General features: G+C 40.8%; 1 protein-coding gene across 1 annotated transcript in view; it reads left to right on the top strand.

The window, feature by feature from the left end:
- Nucleotides 1-22042, top strand: part of nxn (nucleoredoxin) — a 34569-nt gene that overhangs the window by 4187 nt on the left and 8340 nt on the right. The window contains exon 2 of the mRNA XM_086080986.1: nucleotides 19177-19294. Within this exon, the coding sequence (XP_085937112.1) occupies nucleotides 19177-19294 (118 nt within the window). The remainder of the gene's footprint in view (nucleotides 1-19176; nucleotides 19295-22042) is intronic.

Here is a 22042-nt window from a genome sequence, read left to right as displayed (position 1 = left end):
CTCCATTCTCTGAATTGTTTGTGCGCAAGCTAATGCAGTAAACACAGCGCTAACAAGAAGTCCAGTTTATCTTTCAGATGGTTGGCTAATGTGCCATTCAATGGATGGTTCTTCTCACCACTTTTTCGAGATGGCTGTCACTGTGCATAATAGAAATCAACAGAATGACACGGATAAAATCCATAATTAATGTGATTGCTCCTCTAGCTAGTAATCAATTATAACCACCACCTTTCACAGTTGAAATAAACAGAATGACTGGAAATAATCTGCCGAGTAAAAAAAAAAAAAAAAAGTCACGCATGGGCATATGGGTGAGCGCCATGTATGTGTTATTAAAGTGATGTCATAGCTTTTCTTGCCAGTTATTCACGATAACTGCCACTCTTCATTGTAGAAATTAAACAAAGTGCAAAAACAACGTTAAGTTCACTCACAGCACATGCATATTGGAAACCATGCTGCAATTAAACAATTTAAAGTGGAGTAAATGGCTGGCAAGTCCCGGGAGCGGACCCCCTGCTGAGGCTACTCCGCCGCCTCGTCGGGGGGCTAATCGCCGCTTCGATTGGTCTTTTCTCGCCCAATCTGTTCACACGCTGTGGTGATGGGGCGGCCATGTTGCATGAAAGGCTTTCATCAGCTTAAGCCTGTTGTAAGGAGCACCCAGAGGTCTCATCCTCTGAGGACTCACACACACAACCGTCCGGCCAATTAGAAACAACAGCTCCAACAAAGAGATTACTACTACCATGCGCGCATACACAGTTTATTACTCTGCTGAATTCCATGATGTAGTATTCAGTATGATCAATGGATGAATGAACTTTTGATCATCGCACTTATTCATTTCGTTATATTCGACACCTTTGCTCAATAGAAATGAACACAACAAAAGGCATAGTCCATGGGATACTCTTTTAGCTTAGTTGCACACCTGGACGTCACTCGCCACCTGCTCGTGTTGGTCGCAGCAGGTGTGCTCTTGTGCTCTGATGATGACGATAACTTCTGTGGCGACCGCCGTGCGACGATCATCCAGCGTGCTTGTATTTAATCACAGCCAAACGCTTTAGTGCACATGAGCTCCTGCAGGAATAAAGAGGATTAGCAGGGAAAAAGCATGAACATGTTTCATGTGAGGAATGTTGGCCTTCTTCCCTATTCCATCTGTTTTGTGAAAGTCAGGCAAATGCCGGCTTTTATAGGCAGCAACTAACCCCTTGCACACCGGCCATCGTTCTGAGCCACCCTTTTTTCCTGACATTAATTGACATCTGTGCATGACTGGTACTACACTATTTTCACAGTTTGCCCCACTTATAACCTGTAGAATGGATATACAAAGTCTACACACCCCCGGTGAAGTAAAATATTGGTTTTTTTTGTGATTAAAAAAGATCAGCATTAATAATTTTGAACTATTTTCATCGTTAATGTCACTTATAACCAGTACAACGCAAAATTATTATTATTTTTTTAGATGGGAGGTAAAGTGTACACACCCTCTCATAACTGTGTGGGTGTGGGTAGCTGTGTTAACCAACTACACACACACACCCGCCACCATATTAAAGTGCTTTTGCTTAGCCCCAAATAAAGTTGATCTTGGTCTCAATTTTTTTTTATATCACAAGGGTTCTACATTAACAGCGGCACGATGGCTTCGTGACTGTCGGGCCACTCAAAGTGCACTGATGCTACCCGACTTGGCCAATGCACATTTCTTACATAAATACGATGAACTCCACCTATTCTTGCCTTTTTATATTTATTTGTCAATATTTTGTGTTTTATCTACTTACATTGAGGAATCATCAATGATGTTTTTACTCTGCTGCAAACATGGGTCAAGATATAAAGCCCCAAAAATGTAAAATTATAAATATTCAGTTAGATTTTATTCTGGGGAAAAAAATAAATAAAATACATCATGCAAAAAAGAAACTAAGAGAAGTAATATTTTCTTAAAGACTTAATTGATACAGTGCAAAGATACAGAAGATAAAATAATCATTGACTCTTATATAATTATATAATGAATATACAGTGTCGGTTCTGGCAAGGCCACCCTGTCGGGCCACTACCCGATAAGGCTTAATGTGAGCACCCTGAGGGGTGTGTTGACTTTTTATATACACTAGTTGTTTTGCTTGTGCACCCTAGTTATTCCACTTGTGTGCGGAATGGTCTTACTAGTGAGGACAAAGATGTTATGTTGATATTGATTAAAACGGATTGACTGCCAGCCCAGTTCAAATGGATCTTCTTGGACTTCTTTAGCCATCAATGGCAGTGAATACGTTTAAATGCTGCGAGGACACTACAAAACGGGAATTTTGCAGACAGGCGATGCAACAGGGGTTTTTCGGTTGGAGCTCAAGTCCCTGCATGTGGGATCGTTTTCATCAAAAGTGTTTTCATCGCTTCCGTTGTTGTTTCAGGTGTGCGGTAGAGGAAAGGCGTCATGATTATCATCCTAAGGATGTTCTTCCTGTGGTGCAAAGCGATGATGTATGTTTATGAAGTTATACTGTCATTTCCCTTTGCTAAGAGATTGGACCAGGTAGCTAGCGCATTTTGTGTTTTTCAACAAAAGCGCTACACGTTAGCCGTTCTTTTCGAGCCAAGCTAAACACTGCAGTTCGGCGGGGGCCTTTTGAAGCTCAGGATGTTATTCCAGCAAAAACAGAGTTGGCTTTCACTAAATGTGTGTGTCCGGATAGGAGGTTAGACGGCGTCAGACCGTGTGCTTTCTTGGAATATTAGCCTGTGTTAACTCTCTGGCTTGAACACAAAAGTCTGCGAAACACATTCAGTCAGTTGATCTTCAAGGTCCGCCGTTCCATATTTTATTCCCCCATTGTGGGACTTTTGAGTTGCTTTTGACTTTGAAAACCAAGTATAATGTTTTTAATCAGGCGGAACTGAAAGCAAGGTTTACGCATTAACCTTTTTGCAGTTGTTTTCTGAATAATATGAAAGTGTCTTTTATCCTTGATTGTTTGATGTTCAGGATGTTTGAACACCATGTAAATATGTATGTTTGTTTGTTTGTTTGGAGCCAGCATCAGGCAAAAAGTTAACAAACAGGTTTGGATAAGATTTGGTTTGAACAAAGTACGAGTTGATTAACTTTTGATTTGTGAATGGATTAACATGGATTAAGACTAATTTTTGTTAAGTATTTCTATCCCTAATCTGCATTATATTAATAGTTTTGGACAAAACTCAAAAGGTCATATAAGGATTTGAATTAAATTTGTTCAACAGTACAGATTTTGAGCCAAAATTTGCCCTGTATGTATGAGGACAAATGAAAAAAACTTTTAGGAATCAAAATCTATCAATCAAAATATATATATATTTTTTTAAATATAGCCATAACTCAGTTGTATTCATAGTCATACAGATTTGAATCCATAATATGCTACCTGATTTAAAAAAAAGATGTATTCATTTATTTATTTATGGCACCTATCTCAAATGTTGTGGAAGTTACAGCATGATTTGGATCTAATTTGGTCCGATGTAATGACAGGTTTGGGCCAGAATTGGTCCATAGGTTTAGTATGATAAAAAAATATATATATAGATTCACTTTTAATCTATATCCACATTATTAAATTTGAGACGGAATTATGTGAACAAATTTAGCCTGCAGCTTCAGTATAATGAAAGGACACATCTGGATAGACGTCATTTTTATACCATGACCGTAACTCAAAAGTTACAATCCTACAGATTTGGTTGGTATTTTGTTTGTAGCTTCAGTATGAACAAAATACTTCTTTTTTTTTTTTTTATCTCGGCATGTAGCGACAGACTACTGATTTTAAAACTACTCAATTCCCCTCACAAAATTAATCAAGTACCGGTATGTTATATCTATCTACCCATGTACAATTTGGGCTGTACTCGATAGAAGGAGAAGTGGACTTTCACCCCAGAAATGTTTTGCCAGATTTGAATGAAATTTGGGCCACTTCAGTTTATTATAGTCTAAATCATTTTTGTAACCTTAAACCTCTTAAATTCGGTTCATAGCATCAGTGTGAACAAATCACAAATTGATTCACTTTTAATCTGGATTTGGATTCTTTTATAAATTAAATCAATCTTTTTTTTTTTTTTTTCTGCCGTCGGGTAACTGCGCTGCAGGATTCAGAATCGGAAACCATATCTATTTTGTAGCACTAACATAACAAAAGTTTAATCCAATCAGGTTGCTTGGTAGATTCCGTATGACTGAGATGTTAAACGCTTGTCAGATAATTACCGGCACGGGAATTTGATGAAATACTGAAACCCTCAGAGATCTTTTATACCACCGTAAGCACAAAGACAGGAACCAATGAACATTTGATATCTTAAGATGGCATCTTCACACATCCTTGGTGTGTTGGTGGAGTGTTTTGAATGATAGTCTGCACAGTTTAACGCCGTTGGCACGCCGTCGCGCTGAAAACTGAGACAGCATCCTGGCCTTTTGTGCGTGGCGAGCAGCTGTAAGCGGACGCTGGATATAATTGCTGCCGCATGCCCGTTTAGTCGATGGCGTTGGGCTGCAGCTGTCCCTTTTGTCTGTGCAAAGAATTTCAAAGTGTTGACTTGAAGATTTATTTATATGTTTTTTTAATCAAAGGCTTTGTATGGGGGGAGCAAGAAAGTACATATAAGAAGTAGGTCCTGAGTTGAGAGAACTTTCAAATGACAGACATAAAAAATGACAGAAGTGGAGTTAGCCTGCTCTAGTTCCAATTGGCTGAATTGTGTCTGTGGTTCAAAAGTTTCAATTTGTTTGTCTGCAACAGTTTGAAAGTGTGCGTCCGTTGCCGTAAGATTTTACAAGTCTTACCTTTCACAGAGTTTTGGTTGGTGTGCATGTTTCTATTTCGAGTGAGTAGCACTCCTGAACTCTTTCTCAGGGTTAGACAAAAGCCGCCTCACAATTACGGGACCCTCATAATCCTCTTTATGCCACTCTTTTACTTCCAGCTCTTTACCCCCGTTGCTCCACTATGTTGTCGTCCTTGACCCATGAGAACTGGAGCAAATTCATTCAATGGCCTTAACATTTGGCCAAGCTTTGACCTTGTAGAGCTGACTTGTTAGAATTTTGTATTTTAACGTTGAGTCGTCACACTTCTCCGCCATGTTGCACCCATGCACAATCAGGAAATGTCAAGATACTTTCAATTTAGCATCGTCTATCGATCTACAATGCAAATATTTGTAGCAAAATATATAGGATACCAGAAAATGGCCAAACACAGGTGGTTGACTGTGTCTTTTGACATGGCTTCTTGATGATAGATATGCCTACCAAACTTCATGTAGCTAAGTGAAACAGGCCTCTTTGGACTGAATTTTCAAAAAATAACAATCCAGGTGCTGCCAAGAGCATTTATATTTCGCCGCCAAGCTCCGCCCCAATGCAATGACAATTTTTTTAAATGTATTTGGCAGTTTAGTTTATGCGAGGTTGAAATTTGGTTTCAATCAGACATATTCTCGAAGATGACTTGGTCCTTGAAGGACTCCCGGAAATGGCCTAATTTGAGTATTTTTTTTTAAGTCTACTCATTGTGGACATGACTGCCATATTTCATGTCTCTGCCACCATGCTGCGGCCTTGCCATTTTAGCATCCGCCATTTATGTAGTAATAATGGTTCAAATGTGTTTTTAATGGACACCTGGACATTGCCAAAATAAGCCTATACTTATCTCTTTGAAACAAAATGGAGGACATTTGATCATATATTGTTTCCAGCACACCCTCTTCAGTCTTTTTTTTGTGGGTGTACTCATGGTAGACATGCTTAACAAACTTCATGCAGATATTTCAAACTAGCTTTGGGGGTGCAAAATTTTCAACAAATTCCAGGATGCGCTATAAAGAGGCATTTCATTGCCGTACATCATGTAAGTGAACCTGCCTTTGGGCCAGAATAGTAATTGTAGATCATGTGATTAGGGCACTCAAAATGGTTGACTGTGGCAACCCTCCTTCTTGTTCTGCTCTCAGTACATGTCTGCCCGGTTTCATCCTGAGCAGAACATGGTGTAGAGATCTACTTGAAAGTCATTAGTGCTTAGGGCGTTTAATCATTAGCCTGGAGGAGGAAGTGGCGGCATGATGAGCTTTTGTGCTTTTTCCAGGTGAGGTCTGGCAGGAAGTGTGTATGCGCATGTGTGTGTGTGTGTGTGTGTGTGTGTGTGTGTGTGTGTGTGTGTGTGTGTGTGTGTGTGTGTGTGTGTGTGTGTGTGTGTGTGTGTGTGACTGTGAGCGCATTGTTGCGGAATGTTGCTCTCCCGGAGCGCCTCATCAAGATCCCACCATGCTGAAAGAAAGACCCCCAGGGGAGAGGTGGGGGGGCTCTTCATTGAGCATCAATGCAGAGATTGACTTCAGCATGGAAATTTACCAGAGCAGGATGCTACGTAGGATCGTATCATAAAGTCTGGCTGACGCAGCTCAAGGCTCATTACCTCAAGTTATTTCTGTCGGCCCCGTTCCACGTTAAACAATTTTCAGTTTTTAATCATGAGATGGCTTAACGTTTAGTAGAAGCGTGACAGCAGCTGTCGTGTTATTCAGAAGACTGCTCTGTATAAACTCTCTCTTAATAGCAATAGTAATAATACTACTTTGTAGAATGACAATTATTGGTGGTTCCTAGAGAACAGTTGTATGTTTGTGATCACAAGGCACTTTTAAGTTTAACAGCAGCTGCCTGAAAGGCTTCGTTCGTAAAAAGAATATCGTGGCGTTCCCCTTACGATTGTATGATCGTCTTTACGTGCATTTACTCTGTACAAATTTGCCGATTTCTTGCCAGGAATAAATTAGACCTCCAGCTTTTGGTGTTTCACAGTAAGAGGCGGTTTGATGTTTGGTACAAGTGTGACCGCAGCTGTCATGTTGTGTATGTACACTCAATGCAAATTGTAAGAATGGTACTGCCAGTTTAATCACAGACTCTGTGCGCTGTGGACACATTTGTGGAGTTCATAAGGACACATTGTGCCACTATGACAACATCACAAAACATTGACGTAGTGTGAAAGATATTGAGTCCTAAAGTTGTCTTTGCATCCATTAGCATTCTTAGATTCTTGTGGAACATACCATGGAGAAAAGGCAATTGTTATTAGAAGGGTCTGTTTTGTTATGATGTCATGATAATCTCATTTCCTATGGGAAGCGATTGTAAAATCCCAACAAATCGACGGATTGTGTTGCAAATTTCATGTCCCTTCTGATGCTGATGCAATTGTTAAAGTTAGGTATCATATTTTAGATTTCAAGCCTAGCAGCTAGACTATTTGTTGGGTTTAGACTTAGTATACTGTATATACAGCACTAAGGGGCCTCAACTGTGGTCTTTTCAGGTAGCTTTTATGGCGGGCTCCTTCTGGAGAACGAGGATAATTTCCTTGATGTATGGCCTAGCTGTGGCGGAAATCCAAATTCCACCGGTGCCAGTAGTTATGTCAGATATTCTAAATATTATTTTAGCAAACTTGTTTTTGCGTCTTGTGAAGACTGGTGGATAATTTGGGATTGTTGGTATTGAGTGCAGAGGCATGCTCGGGCTGCGCTTGTGTCAGCACTCACAAATCTTTTGTCATTTTTTATTTTTCTAACCTCCACAGAGGAGGTTATTATTGTTTGTGTTGAATGGAACTTCGTGTCTGTTTTTATGTTTTGTTTCATTTTATTTTAAACGTTGGCATAAAAAAATAACATGAGTTAACACGGATTAATCATGTGCAACTGAAAATAAAATACGTTTTTCAGTGTAGTGTTTTTAAAATGGTTTTACTACGTTTAAATGTGGAGGGTTCACTGTTCAGAACAACCTCAAATGTCAAATGGCCACGAATTTGGAAATTAAGCAACATTTCTTATAAAAGCGTGACTCTTAAATTAAGTGATGTTTATGTTTCGACCGGGTTTCTTTGGCTCTGCTAGCTACCATTATAAAGTTTACAGTACTTGTTAGTTACCAGAAACCAATACAGAAATTTTGCATCCAACATCACAGCAGCTCTGCTTAGCTCCTTTCTGACATACTAAGGTCGAGACGTAATCATACTTCCTTGACACCAATTCCCTCTTAATTGCGTAGTTTCCTATTAGCCAGGTCTTTGGTGGCATTGCCATTTAGCTTGTTTTAGAAAGGGTACAAAAAACACATGCCGCTTAGTTTTTCAGCAAATAATTGAGGATCGGTTCTACAGAACAAACACGAATAGATGCATTTGTGACTAGGGAATAAGTGTTCTGATGGTTTGTTGAGAGCCTTTAAGTCAATAAAGTTTAGGAAATTGTGCATTAAACTATGTGTGAACATAGCTTAAGTAAAGTGTTGAAACCACGGGGCCAACATGTACACAGCAGTGCTACTGTGTGTTGGACACACCACAGCTTCCTGCTTGCGGGGTAAAACACCCCAACTGCATTGAACCCAAAAGTTATATGAAATGCCAAAGAGCAATTAAAGTATGCTAGGTGTATCCAAACTACAACCCGGGGTCATCTGTGGCCCACTGTCAGTTTTTTCGTGACCCGCGACATATACTAAAAATAGCAATTGACATGGCCTGTGTGGTTTGACTACACTGAGTGGCAAAGGAGGGAGAGAAGAAACTGTTTTCTATGGAGGACCCAAACTGCCAAAATTAAAAATAAATAAAATGACTAAATAAATAAATGACTAAAAGTGAAAATAAAAATGGATATAAAAATAAGTATAAATGGAAATAAAGTCATTTATTTATTTATTTTTAATTTTGGCCTTTTTGGTCCATACTGCCAGAACGAAATGTTATTCAAATGAGGGGGCGGCCCTAAGCGTGTCTTGGGTTGGACTCCGCCGTTGCAAACTGCCTTTCATTGGTCGAGTGAGCGGCTCGGCGAACAAGGAAGTCTTGCCGGCTTGCATGGAGAGCTCCAGCAATGGACGACTATCTTGTCCACTGTCACCAGAATTTGCGACTTGAGTTCCTTGACAACAAGTCGAGTTGACAGTTTGGATTGGATTGGTTTTATCATGTTAAATATATTAAAAGTGAAGAATGTTATAAAGTGGCCCTTGCAAAGTTTGAAAACCCATGGATAAAGGAGGGAAGCTAATACATACAATTAGTACTAGCCTGGCGGCCCCTCTTTGTGGTATTGATGTCTGACCAAGCCCAACACAGGGTTGTCTTGTTTGGGTCTTTCTGCCCAGCAGGACACGTGTATTCTGGAAAAAAGACCTTGTTCCTGCTCGTACACATTACACCGAGTGCCACTCAGCAGCCTGCCAGCAGCGTTCAATCCTGTTAGTGTGGAACATCAACCAATTAGATCCGCTCCGCATCCGGCTGCTACATCTGTATAACGTCACTGGAACGCCATGACTGCAAGTGGGCAACAGCGAGAGGACAATGGACGTCCCGAGTGTAAAAGAACAACTTTGTTGATGGTGTCCTGTCACCATGGCAACGGAATGTCTCATTGGAGAAGTCATAGGCTACAAGTCGGTTCAAGTTTTTCATGCTAGCACGGATGTTCGGTATTGGAATCATTAGACAAAACCTTACATTTATTACTACAGCAAGAGGTTTCTATCTATTTTATTTTTCGGAAGAAAGGAAAAAATATGGAATGCGGTACGCAAGGTTGTCCGGCTGACACTTGTACACAGCCACCTCATGTTTACAAACATGAAATCGTTTACACTTAATTAGAAAAGGGAGTAGAAAAAAATAACTCATGCTGTTTGATGAGAAATTGCATAGAGCTCACATGGAATGCAGTATACCAGCTCTTCTTACACTGATATCATACAGTATAATAAACATCAACCACCTTGTCGTGATCACAAAAATCCAGTTGTTTACTGAACACTAAGAGTTTAGTCCACAAGAAAGGGAAACAATTGCACAGAGCAGATGCATGGAATGCAGAACACAGTCCTCTGATAGCATTGCAGCTGCTGCCATACTTAGACCAAACCTGGAACCGCTTCAGGGTCGCAAATATACAATTGTTTACTGTTATTACAAACAACGGGAAGTACAAAAAAATAACCTGGACTAATGTGCCATATGCTGCTTGAGGAGAGTTTGCATAGAGCAGAAACATGGAGTACAGTACACAATGTCTCTTCTCACCAACACTGAAGATGCTGCCACACTTTTACTAAACATTAAGTCACATGCCAAACCCAAACATACAATTGTTTACTGGGGAAACACCCACAGTTGTTCATTCATTCACGTGTTTGTATTCACGGTAATTATTATATGATTTCATTACTGCATTGCTGTATGTTAGTTAGTGTTGTTATTAGTGATAGACTTCACTACAGTACCCACTGCACTTTTTTATGGGGTGCAAGAACACCCTTTTTGGGTGTACGGTACACAGAAATGGTTAGAAATAATAATGAAAAAGAAAAAAAAATAATAAAAATAAAGACAAAAATAATAAAAAATAATGATAAACACAATGCATAATTAAAACTAGTCAAATTGACGAATGTGTAGTATGTTTTTCCAGCCTCCTTTAGGTCATGCCTGAGTAAAATGAGCCAATCTTAGGGTGGTACATCCTTCTTTTTGTGGCGCGAGAAAAAGTGGGTCACATTTTGCAAGCACAATCCAATTTTCCACATCGGGACAACCAGGACTTTACGCCACTTGCCTTCGCTTTCCATTTGTACGACGGGAATTATTCAGAGGCGGTGTGAGTGTGACTGGCTATTGTTCAGCACCACACATTCCTCGCTGTTTGGGCCTGATGGATAAAAAGCAGGCTGATGTCTATCTCGGCCTTGAGGGATGAAGGCTTGCAATGTGGCAGATTGATTACCCTCACAATGTCCTCCGGGCCAGCACCGCATCCTCGCCACAGTGTTGTGTCACTATTTCCAAAAAACCCAATCCCTCTGCATTTTGAATTAACATGGAAATATGGAGCAGCGCCATTAATGTGTCCATAAAGCAGATATATGAATGTTATGAACGCAATAAAACACATGCAGAGTAGCCGTTCACTTGTTTTTTTTAGCAGCCTGCTTTTAGCGATGACTAATGGACAAAAGTCAAAAATCATGTTTAAAAAAAACAGCTAGCATGGAATGACTTATAATACATACAGTGACCTAAAAGCCAAATGTGGCTAATGTGCTTAAATCGGTGATAGAAGTACTTAAGACTTTTTTTTAAGGGATTTGAGAGCTTCAAATCACTATTACACATATTTATAGCTATACGTACATTGTGTGTGTGTGGGGTGGCTTTAGGTTAAAATGAGCAATGAGAATACTATGTGGGGCTAACGACAAGCTCAATGGCGCAAGAGAGTAGTAAGTCCTTCGAAAGCTCAAAACGTACTACTAACGGGATTTCTTATGTGGTATAATTGCCTTAAACACACAAACAAATTGAGGGTAGAGTTACACTGTGCGGGTAGTTACCATGTTGTTGCCTTTCTGACTTGATTTCCTATTGTCAAGCTAAATGCTAACATTGGCTAATTTGTTAAAATGGGAAGGCTTACCAAGTATGTAAAAAAAAAAAAAAAAAAAGGAATTGCAGCGCTTGAAACTATTCATCGTTATATACAAATACAAAAAAAGCAAGTTATCAGTACACAATGCTAATTGAGCACCAACTGCTATCTTAATAACACTGTAGTGTGAAATTCCTCTGCTATATTTTCAGAAAGTTCCCATTTGCTAACTAACTGAATACCGGTTTCCTTTTCTCTTATAACGATGATAAATGCACAAAATATAGAGGGTACCTTGGTCGTTGTAAGCAAAAATGATGATTTAGGGCAAACGACTAGCCCAATGGTGAATAGCATAAAAGACAAAAACATTCAACTCCCTGGTTTTATGTTGTTGTGTAATTGTGTTAAACACACAAAGAGAGTAGTTTCAATTTTGTTTTCAATTCCTAAAGTTTTATTTGCGGCCTTCTCTGTTTCTTCATTGTGACTTCCAGTAGACGTTAGTGTTGCCTGACATGTTACTACACATTGAGGTACTTCATTGAAGTTGTGCGACTCAAAATTTGGTCTTGCTTGTATACTGTAAACATCCACAAAAAAAACGATTGCTTAAAAATCCATTTATAGTGGACATTCAGTGTAATTTCTATTTTGGGTTTTTTCTGTGCTGGTTTCCTGTTATTGTGCTAAATGATAACTGTGGCTAATGTACAAATGTTGCTTACGACGTTAAAAAGACATAACTGGGAAGTGGTTCAAACAACAAAACATAGCTAGTAAAGTATGGAAAATTCTTGTAATTGGCATAAATGATGCTTATTAGGGGTTAAAGGTCTAGCTGTTAGGCTAATGGCTAGCTAGGTGGCACAAGTCCTTTGTGAACCGATGCAGGGGAGTCCAAGGCTTTCTTTTGTGTGCGTGTCCTCCTTGTGCCTAGTTATTTATAAAGTGAGTAAAGCCTCAGAACATTCCAGGCAGGCGTAGACCTCTCCGCCATGCACGTTCTCTTTGCGGACATGCTCAAAAAAGACAAAAAGAAAAAAATACTGCAGATTGTCGTTGTTTATTATTTCTTACCAATGCCTTTCACTTAATTTGCCGACTCATTTGTGGTCTCCCATAATGAGTCATGTTGGGTTAGTCTTAACTTCCTTTTAAGCGGAGCATTCCTCACTTTAATGCAATTGCCTACTTTGGAAAGACTTTGAGTGCTCCCTCTTTTTTTTTTACTGATCTCCTGGAAAATATGAATCATTTTTCAAAGTCACAGGAGGTACAGCTGCACCGGTTACACTCAAGGGTCATTTCATTTTTGTTCCATTAAATTTTGACTAAATGCTAAAAAGGTAGGATTCTTAGCTTGTTAAAAGTACATAATCATGTAATATATATTTGCTAGCGTCGGCCGGAATCTTTGCATCTCCAAAAGCAATATTGTATCGTCAAAGAGAGCAAGCTATTTTAATGCTTTAAATTGATCAGTCTTTTGCAAAAAATAAGTGGGACTGACCAATGATACTGATTTGTCAAAAATAAGGCCACAGCTAATGATTTTAATTATTGATTAATCTGTTTATTATGTTGGCGATGAATCGATAAATATAATTTTTAAAAACATGTTTTAATTGACATTCCTTTTGTCAAAAACGGGATATCAGAGGCTGAAATTTCAAAGATTTGGACCATTTTAAATTCAACAAGGTCTTGAAGCGGTTAATCGATTCTCAAAGTAATGAATGTGATAACAATCAGGAGTGTCCAAATCCGGTCCTCGAGGGCCACTATCCTGCATGTGTTAGCTGTTTCCCTCCTCCAACACACCTAATTCAAATAATCAGGCTTCTGGGGAGCTTATTGAGGAGCTGTTGATTTGAATCAGGTGTGTTGGAGGAGAGAAACGTCTAAAACACGCAGCATAGTGGCCCTCAAGGAATGTATTTGGACACCACTGGATTAGTTGTTGATTATTCGGTTATCAAAATAATTAATTTGATAATTTATTCGTAGTCAATTAATCAATTAGTCGCTGCATTACAAATACTATCAATTATTCTGGAGTCTGTAGAAGGCGATACTTGAGGTGGGCTGAACCTGGACCGACATGCAGGAGGCAAACAGATGTGAGGGTTTAACGAGGGGAGGAAAGGGCTTAACAAGCGGGTATAACGTGTCACTTGATGCCATAATGTCACTCGGCTCGGGTAATGCACACACGGCTGACATCCTGGCCCTCGGGAAAGGGAAAGCCCGCTTGTATTATGCATGGAAAAGCAAAGAGCTGTGACATGTAGGGACATGACTATAAATAAAGAAGGTTTGAATAAACCTTGACATACTAGGCCTTGGAGCTCTCTGTGTGCTCTTATTTTATGACATGCAAGAAAACTGTGTCACCATGATTTACGAGGCGACCAGTCCACTATGGGAAGACAACAAAAGTGGGTCACAAACATCCATCCCACAATGTGATGGCTGTTTGTGGAAAATGTGCTTTGTTTATTGCTTAGCTTGGAATCCTAATCCTTGTTTGAAACCCTAATTTGTAGGGGTGTGCCAAAAAATGCATTCTCATAAGAATCACAATTTTCATTTAGCATGATTCAGAATCGAAATGTCCCCAAAATCAATTTTATTTAATTTATTTTATAATGTCTTGCCTTTGTTTGTCTGTGCCTTTACTGGGAGCGCTGTTCATGTTGTACTCGATTTGGCCACTTGGCAGTGTGGTTCCACGCGGTCTGATACACTGTTAAGTTGTAGCCACATTAGAAAAAAAGGAAAAAAGTCACAATCAAGTTATTCCAATAAAAGTTGGGTTTTTTTGCAGCGTGGAGCCGTTCTTTTGAGTGATAAAAGTGCCGCGAGTAGCTCGCTAACTAGCATTAGCGAGTCAGACTGGAGTAGATCATTACGATTCCTTGCACATCTATAAATTGAAGCAAAAATCATTTTGAAGCAAAAATCCGTCATATTCCGAAAATCGATTCTGAATCAAATCGCAGACCCAAAAATCGGAATCGAATCGAATCGTGAGACATTCAAAGATTCCCACCCCTACTAATTTGAAACCCTAACACATCTTAAAATCTAATTTTGAATGCTAATCCTGTTTTGAAACCCTATTTTTTGTTTGAAGCCCCAACACAGCCTGAACCCCTGACTTGAACCCTCATTTGAAATTCAAATTTAAATTCTTATAGCCCTGTATCGAAACCATATTTTTAAACCCCCAATTTTGTCTTGAAGTCCCAACTTCACATTTGACACTCTAAACGTGACTTGTAACCCTAACTTGAACCCTGTATCCTTGTTTGATACCCTCCTGTTTTATAATCCTAATTTAAAACCCTAACACAACACGAACCCATGGGGGAAATCAATACAAAAATGGTCTTGGCAATAATATGTTGTATGTGCCTTCACTAATCTAAACACACACATTGTGATTCATATTGTGGAATGTGAATTAAGTAGCAAAATCTACCCGTTTTTATCCACATCAGAGGGTGGCCATTTTGCCACTTGCTGTCAACTAAAAATGACATCACACTTGCTCAGGTAACGAACTCACGGCTCACCTGTTTTCTGAAGCTGAGCCGATAAATGAAAGGTTTGTTTTGTTTTTTTCAACCATTGCCGATACCCACTCGACCCCTAGAGATAGAGCCTAAATTAATTAACCTAACTGAATACCCTAACCTGAATTTAAAACCCTCACCTTGGTTCAAATCCTAATTTGAAAGTCCAATTTCAAAGCCAACCCTGTCTTGAAACCTGACTGTGAAACCCTCATCTAGCATATTTAAATGTTCCTACATTTGAAGCCCGACAATTGGTGTAAAACATGCACAAGAATCATTTTTCTGATGATTCTTCGCTGTCGCAATGAGGCACAAAAGACTGCTAATGCGTGTGAAATGTTCCCCTTTTAAAGTAGCATCAATATTCATGTGTTGTGATGTGAGGAGGAGGAGGAGGAGCTGTGGGACTTTAGATTCAGGGTCAAACGGAGGTCACAGCAGGGAAGCTTTCCAACCCACCCCCAATCTCCTCTTCTCGGAGCAGAAAGTGGGGTACCACTTACTGCAGCCCTGTGGAGTCTCCCGTGTGTGTGCGTGTGTGTGTGGACTGAATGCTGACTGCGGCTAATTGAGCGGCAAAGCATGCAAACAAAGCTCATTAATGTTTTTTGCAATTATTAATATGTCATGAAGGCATAAATGAGGTCACATTAGGCTTTTACACCAACCGCTTTTCTTTTCTTTTTTCAGTCTTTAGCCTCTTATCTGCTCGTGTTACTGCTGGCAGACACAAAGAATGCACCTGGCTTTCCAAGCCACGAGTCGGCCCACCAGACTCGGGTCTGAGGTAAGACATGGAGCCAGTCCAGCTGGTCCAGACAAAAGTCAAACCCTGGGCCGGTTCCAGCTGGTCCAAACTAGAGCCAGGTTCACTTCTCTCCAGCTGGTAGAGCAAACTGTATTTTGATGTAATCAATCAAATGCAGCTTTATGAGAGAATTGTATCTTATTTTTACGATTTGGCCCGCACCCCCAAAAAAGGGCGGGGGGGAGGGGAATAGGTGGTAAAATGCTGCTCACTACTAAACAGATAAAAATGTGTTTGTTTTTTTATTAAATAACTGTACTACCTTAACCCGATTTACAAGCAGAAAATGGATGGATTGATATTGTACTTGTAATTTTTTATTTTATTTTATTTGAAACATGCATGTAGCCTCCTGAAATGTATACTAACGTGACATTTTAACATGAAACCCTAATCCTTATTTGAAAACCAAAATTTGACTTGAAACCATAATCTGTTCTTGAGCCCCTAATTTGCAGGCTGCTAGCATTAGAAGCCTGATGCTAATGCTAGCAGCCTGATGGAGCCCTGACAGGCGAAGTGCATTGCAAGTTCAATAAATTTGCACAACTTTAACTACTGTGTGGTGGATCCCTCCTCATTTAAGAATTCTCTTTTTCCTGACACCACCGGCACAATTTGATTCCCTACCTTGCAGCCCCAAGCCGCCAAGATTGAACTTTGAAACTCCAGCCCTGTCTTGTAACTCTCTAACCCTCGTTTGAAGTATGGGTGTCCTGATACAACTTTTTCACTTCCGATACAGTACCGATATTGCAGCCAAGAGTACTGTCCGATACTTATATTGATCCGGTGCGATATCAGCAGGAATGATGCATGCTTTAATTTATTTTTTAGTGTGAAATGTTAGCGAAGTGATACTATTCAAAAAAACAATAGTCAGCAGCAGTAGGTATGAGAAAATATGATCCATTTATTCCAAACGTTTGGGTCACATAGGACTGCTTGTATATGAGTGCTAATATCAGAGATTTTGGATGTAGACCGATACTGTATATTTAGCTGATATCGGACCTTTATCCGATATCAACATCGGATCGGGACACTCCTAATTTGATTCGAAATGATGCGAGCAGAGCCTTTGATTCTCCGTTCAACACGGAACCCGGTAACCTCAAAGGGGTCCGATCGTACTGCTCACATAGAATCCTCGGTCCAGCGCACCTCCACCCTCCCGGCATGCCCAATGGTCTGCTTCAAATAGTTTCCACATTGCTGTGCATGTAACCCTTTTCATGCGCTTTGTGATCAAACTGAGGAAGAAAGAGCAGATAAGAGAGTAAAAAATGCACCCGCTGCCATTGGGACTGTAGGTTGCCTGTAGAGTCACAATGCCGCACATAACTAGAGCTTTTGTACTCTTTTTATGCCTCCCCCCCCCCCCCCAACTCCATTAAAAGTGGTCACTATACAGAGGCAAAGTTTAGGGCCTCTATTCAAGAAGGTCGCTTTTGTGCCCGCACATGGAGGTGGTGTGGGAGGTGGGGGCCGCCCACCTCCATTCCCTCCCCAAGCACTCTGACATTCTAGCACCTGTTTCCCATCACAAAACCATTAATTTATCACTGAATTATTAAGCGAGGGAAGCACACACAATACGTCTGCCGCTCTTTTGGCACTGAGGGGTGGAGGGGGTTGCCGTGGCAACAGGAGCAATGGTAAAGGTGGCGAGACAGGGTGGCGGGGGGGGTAAAGGGGGAGTCATCATCATCATCACCGAATTTATCCCACCACTCTCCCCGGCGAGTAAAATGACGGGATTAATAAAAGACACGGGAGATTGCAAAGGAGGACCCCTGCGTGATAGCGCTTAGATCGACGGTGCGCTTCAAGAACATGACGACAAGTGAAGAACGTGACAATGTGGAGTTATTAAGAGAGGTTAGGATCTTCGACATTGCAGCTGTCTCTGGGGAGGCCAGCGGGAGAGATCTGAAGTGCTAGCACAAGCTAGCAGCCTCCCTTTTGTAGCCATGATGAGCCATTTTGTCCGGCCCTTTCAAGGGGTGAGGAAGAGTGTGAATTAATCAAATTCAAATCAACCTTGGCAATTTTCGTAAACAGACCAATAATTAAACACAATAATGAGCTTGTGAGGTGCCAACATCCAAGGCACTGTAGTATTCGTAACTTTCAATGTGAATAACTTTAGACGGTGGGGCTTGGCTGCATGTTAACTAGCTAACACGTTAGCCAGTCTACGTGTTGAGTGACTCGCGTTAGTTGTGACCATCTGCAACTCATGTACAGTATGAATGTGTTTGTTTTCCTACTATTCGTTCAGTAAGTGACTTAAAGTGCTCCGGCAGCTGTGTGTCTATCCTTACAATTATCGATGGAAGGCTACAGTATATTAAATTAGCTATAAAATTGATACGTTACCTTGTGTTGGCGTGTTTGTGTTGTAAATGGTATTTCATTTATATAGCGCTTTTCCAATAGCATATTGGAATTTATCTTAAGTGTAACATGATCACAAACTTTGTACATTCAATGTTTTTTACGTACACGTTATTTTTTGTAGTAACAGATTTTACATTCGCACACCGTGGTCGCCCTAGGCTGCCTATTGTCAGCTTGCTGTGTTAGTGTGTAAAGTACTGATGCAGGTAGGACCCTAACATTTGTTGGCTTTTGAGTTAAACCTGGCCCATTTTGTATTAAAAGCACGTATCCTTGAATTCTGCCCTGGACTAGCAAGACTGAACGCCCCCTGCGCTCACGTCTACAACCTTGAGCTACTATCGCCTTCATGAAAACATGTCGTAGCAACACCAGCATTAACGTTCTAGCATTCTAGTACGAGCAAGACTTTTTTTTTTTCTTCTCAGCAGCTAACTAAAGAGTAAAAATACTTACTTCCGTCAGTTATGCTAAACACTCGAATGTTCATCACATTTTTATGGCCTTTACTGCAGCAGACATTTTTACTAGTGAAGTGACATTTTGTAGACGATAAAAGTACATTTCATTCTGTTTTCCTTAGGATTTGTGTGTTGTTTTCTTTGGAGATGTGATGCTGTAGTTATTGCTTTGGCTGTAATAGCATCCAATGAAATGATGCTTGGTGGGGTAGGACTGGAGTGGATCAATACGTCATGTGATTGTTGCCGCTTATTATCTCCTCCAGGGACTCTCACTGTGAGAGCTATTGTCTGCGCTCTCTGCCCCGTGTCCGAGTGGTTTGAGGCCGGCGCGGAAAAGCGCTGATCTGTGTGTTTTAAAAAATGGAAGACTAAATCATTTGCTTTTTTCCCTCTGGTGTGTTTGCAGATGAAGTTGTGGAACAAGTACAAGGTGACCAGCATCCCGTCGCTCGTGTTCGTGGACGCCGCCACGGGGAAGGTAGTGTGTCGGAACGGTCTGCTGGTGGTCAGGGACGATCCCAAAGGTGAGCCTGCGTGGTGGCGTACACACACTGTACTTATTGATACAAGGTGTGACAATGAAGAAACAAGACTTAAAAGCCCATTAGCTAACCTGGTGTGACCAGATTTCAAAAAATAAAAACCGGGACACGACAATGATCGCAGAAAATCAAATACAATATGTATACTGCAATACATTCTCACCAAGAACTATTTATCCATCCATCCATCATCTACCGCTTATCCGGGGTCGGGTCGCGGGGGCAGCAGCTTTAGCAGGCAAGCCCAGACTTCCCTCTCCCCAGCCACTTCAACCAGCTCCTCCGACGGGATCCCAAGGCGTTCCCAGGCCAGCCGAGAGACATAGTCTCTCATAGCGTGTCCGGGGTCGTCCGATGGGACATGCCCGGAACACCTCTCATGGGAGGAGTCCAGAAAGCATCCGAACCAGATGCCAACCAACTGGTTTCTCTCAACCCGGAGGAGTAGCGACTCGACACCGAGTCCCTCCCAGATGACCGAGCTTCTCACCCTATCTCTAAGGGAGAGCCCGGATACCCTGCGGAGGAAACTCATTTCGGCCGCTTGTATCCGGGATCTTGTTCTTTCGGTCACGACCCACAGCTCGTGACCATAGGTGAGGGTAGGAACGTAGTTCGACCGGTAATTCGAGAGCTTTGCCTTTCGGCTCAGCTCCTTCTTTACCACAACGGACCGATACAGAGTCCGCATCACTGCAGACGGCGCACCGATCCGCCTGTCTATCTCCCGCTAAGAACTGTTTACACCAAATTTAATGCTAGTCAATCTGATGACCAGTGGTTGTGTAATCGCTTTAGCTAATGCTAAATGCTCTCTTGGTTGACAGTTCAGCAGCGCTAAACAAAGCAATGCACTCACCATTATCCAACCTTTTTTGCTCAGTCCTGCCAGCTATTGGAAGCTGGCTGTGCCGTTTACCTTGCACCAGTTTCCCACATTGTAAAATTCTAAATAGACCGCCAGAAAAGCTCAGCTTGCGTTGGGTCTGACGCAGCATTAGGCTTGTAGGACTACATTTCCTGTGATTCGGAAGCAGGAAGTAGTTCTAGTTCCCGTATGATGGAAACATGCCAGTTAGAAGAAAAAAAAGAAGAAAAACATTAGTTTTAAAAAAACAACAACAACAACGGGACGTGTGTTAAAGCAGGGCAAAACAATGGGGCTGGCAAAAACCCTCGGGACGCAAGGCTCAAAAGATGGGACTGTCGCAGTTAATCCAGGACGTCTGGTCACCAAGCCGAGCTGCCTATCTGCTCACAATTCTGGTGTGGTGTTGTTCACTTCACTTATTTTGTGCTTTTTTTATGTACTGCTATCACAGTTGCTCTGCTCGCTCTGCTTTTGTGTAGCATGTACTCCTGCTTTTTGGGGGGTCTTTTGTGTAACACAGCTGTTACATTTTGTCACTTTCCTCACCATGTGGCTCTTTTTCAGTCTTCTGTGTAGCACACTGCCGTCACACTCGTAGAGTATTAAGATTAACATAACATTTACATTCCTTTCCATGCCTTTGCAGCTCTAGTGGTGTACTAAAAAGCGATTAGTCATGTGAGAGAATTGCATGCTAAAGGCAACACAGCGGAGCACCAGAGTGGATTCCTTTTCTTTTTGACAGCTTTTACTGTCTAGCTAATGAAAGCCAGAACAAGCCTGCGGTGCTATTTGCATGATTCATTAAGTGCGCTTGCAAACGAGCTGGCAGCGGAGAGGATATAAATCTCTATCTGCAGTACCGGCACATACAATTCATTAGCATATTACGTACTATTATGTATGTTTTTATTTTATTTTATTAGGATTATTTTCCTTATTGTTTTGTTTTTATTTGCTGAACAGGAATTTTTTTCACATTTATTTCAAATTTAGTTTTCTTAATTCATAACAGATTAAAGCAAAAAGAAGATACAAAATGTACATCATTCCCAAATAATGAAAAATAAAATAAAGAAATGTATAGCAATAAATAAAGAAAAACGTATAGCAAAATAAACGCGAAGTAAACAACAAGTTAATACGGAGTAATAATAAAAATGCAAAATAAACAATGTAATGTTGCATGTTGTTGTAATAAATAAATAAATAAAAGTGTGTTTGTACCAATGATGGCAAGTGGGAAATATGTAAATGTGCATGAAAATTTAAACAACCAATGATTGGATAATAATGCCTCTGTGAAGCAGCATGGCTCATTTTTACATTATCTGCTTCTATTTGTCATGTTCGGTGTAAAAGCAGCTGGTGAGTACGTTGGACGCCTTTGTCATGCATTCCATCCCTTTTCTCTATACAGTCTCTTCTCTTTCTGGAAAGGAGTCAAATACAAAGACTACTACTTGGTATTTCCCGGTAAATAATTATATTTGTCACCAAGGCAGCTAAACAATAAAGGTGTGTCAGTAGCTGGCGTGTTAATCAGAAGCCCTTGTACTGTATATGTTGTTCCTGTACGTCTGCTCTGTACTATTTCTCCTCTTCAGCGAAAACTCGAAAGACAACTCTTGGTGTTTCCCCGAACACACATGTTTGTCATCATGTGGTGGCTTGATGTTGATTATAAGTGGACAGCAGCTGCCATATTAGCCAACGTGGGTGTAGGAATGATCCTGGTGAGGATGAAAAGGCTGACTGGAGTGCCTGCAGCCAGTGTGAAAGATGGAGAGTGTGCGAGTGGCCTTTTTAGCCTCAGGACCACAATGGGCGGCTGTTGCGCTGCAGACGTGTCATTCCTG

This window comes from Leptonotus elevatus, chromosome 7, assembly GCF_054856555.1.
Source record: "Leptonotus elevatus isolate MCC_2025b chromosome 7, RoL_Lele_1.0, whole genome shotgun sequence".
In the NCBI taxonomy this organism is placed as follows: domain Eukaryota; kingdom Metazoa; phylum Chordata; class Actinopteri; order Syngnathiformes; family Syngnathidae; genus Leptonotus; species Leptonotus elevatus.
Note: the sequence above shows the minus strand (reverse complement) of the source record. Positions and strands in the feature narration are given on the sequence as shown.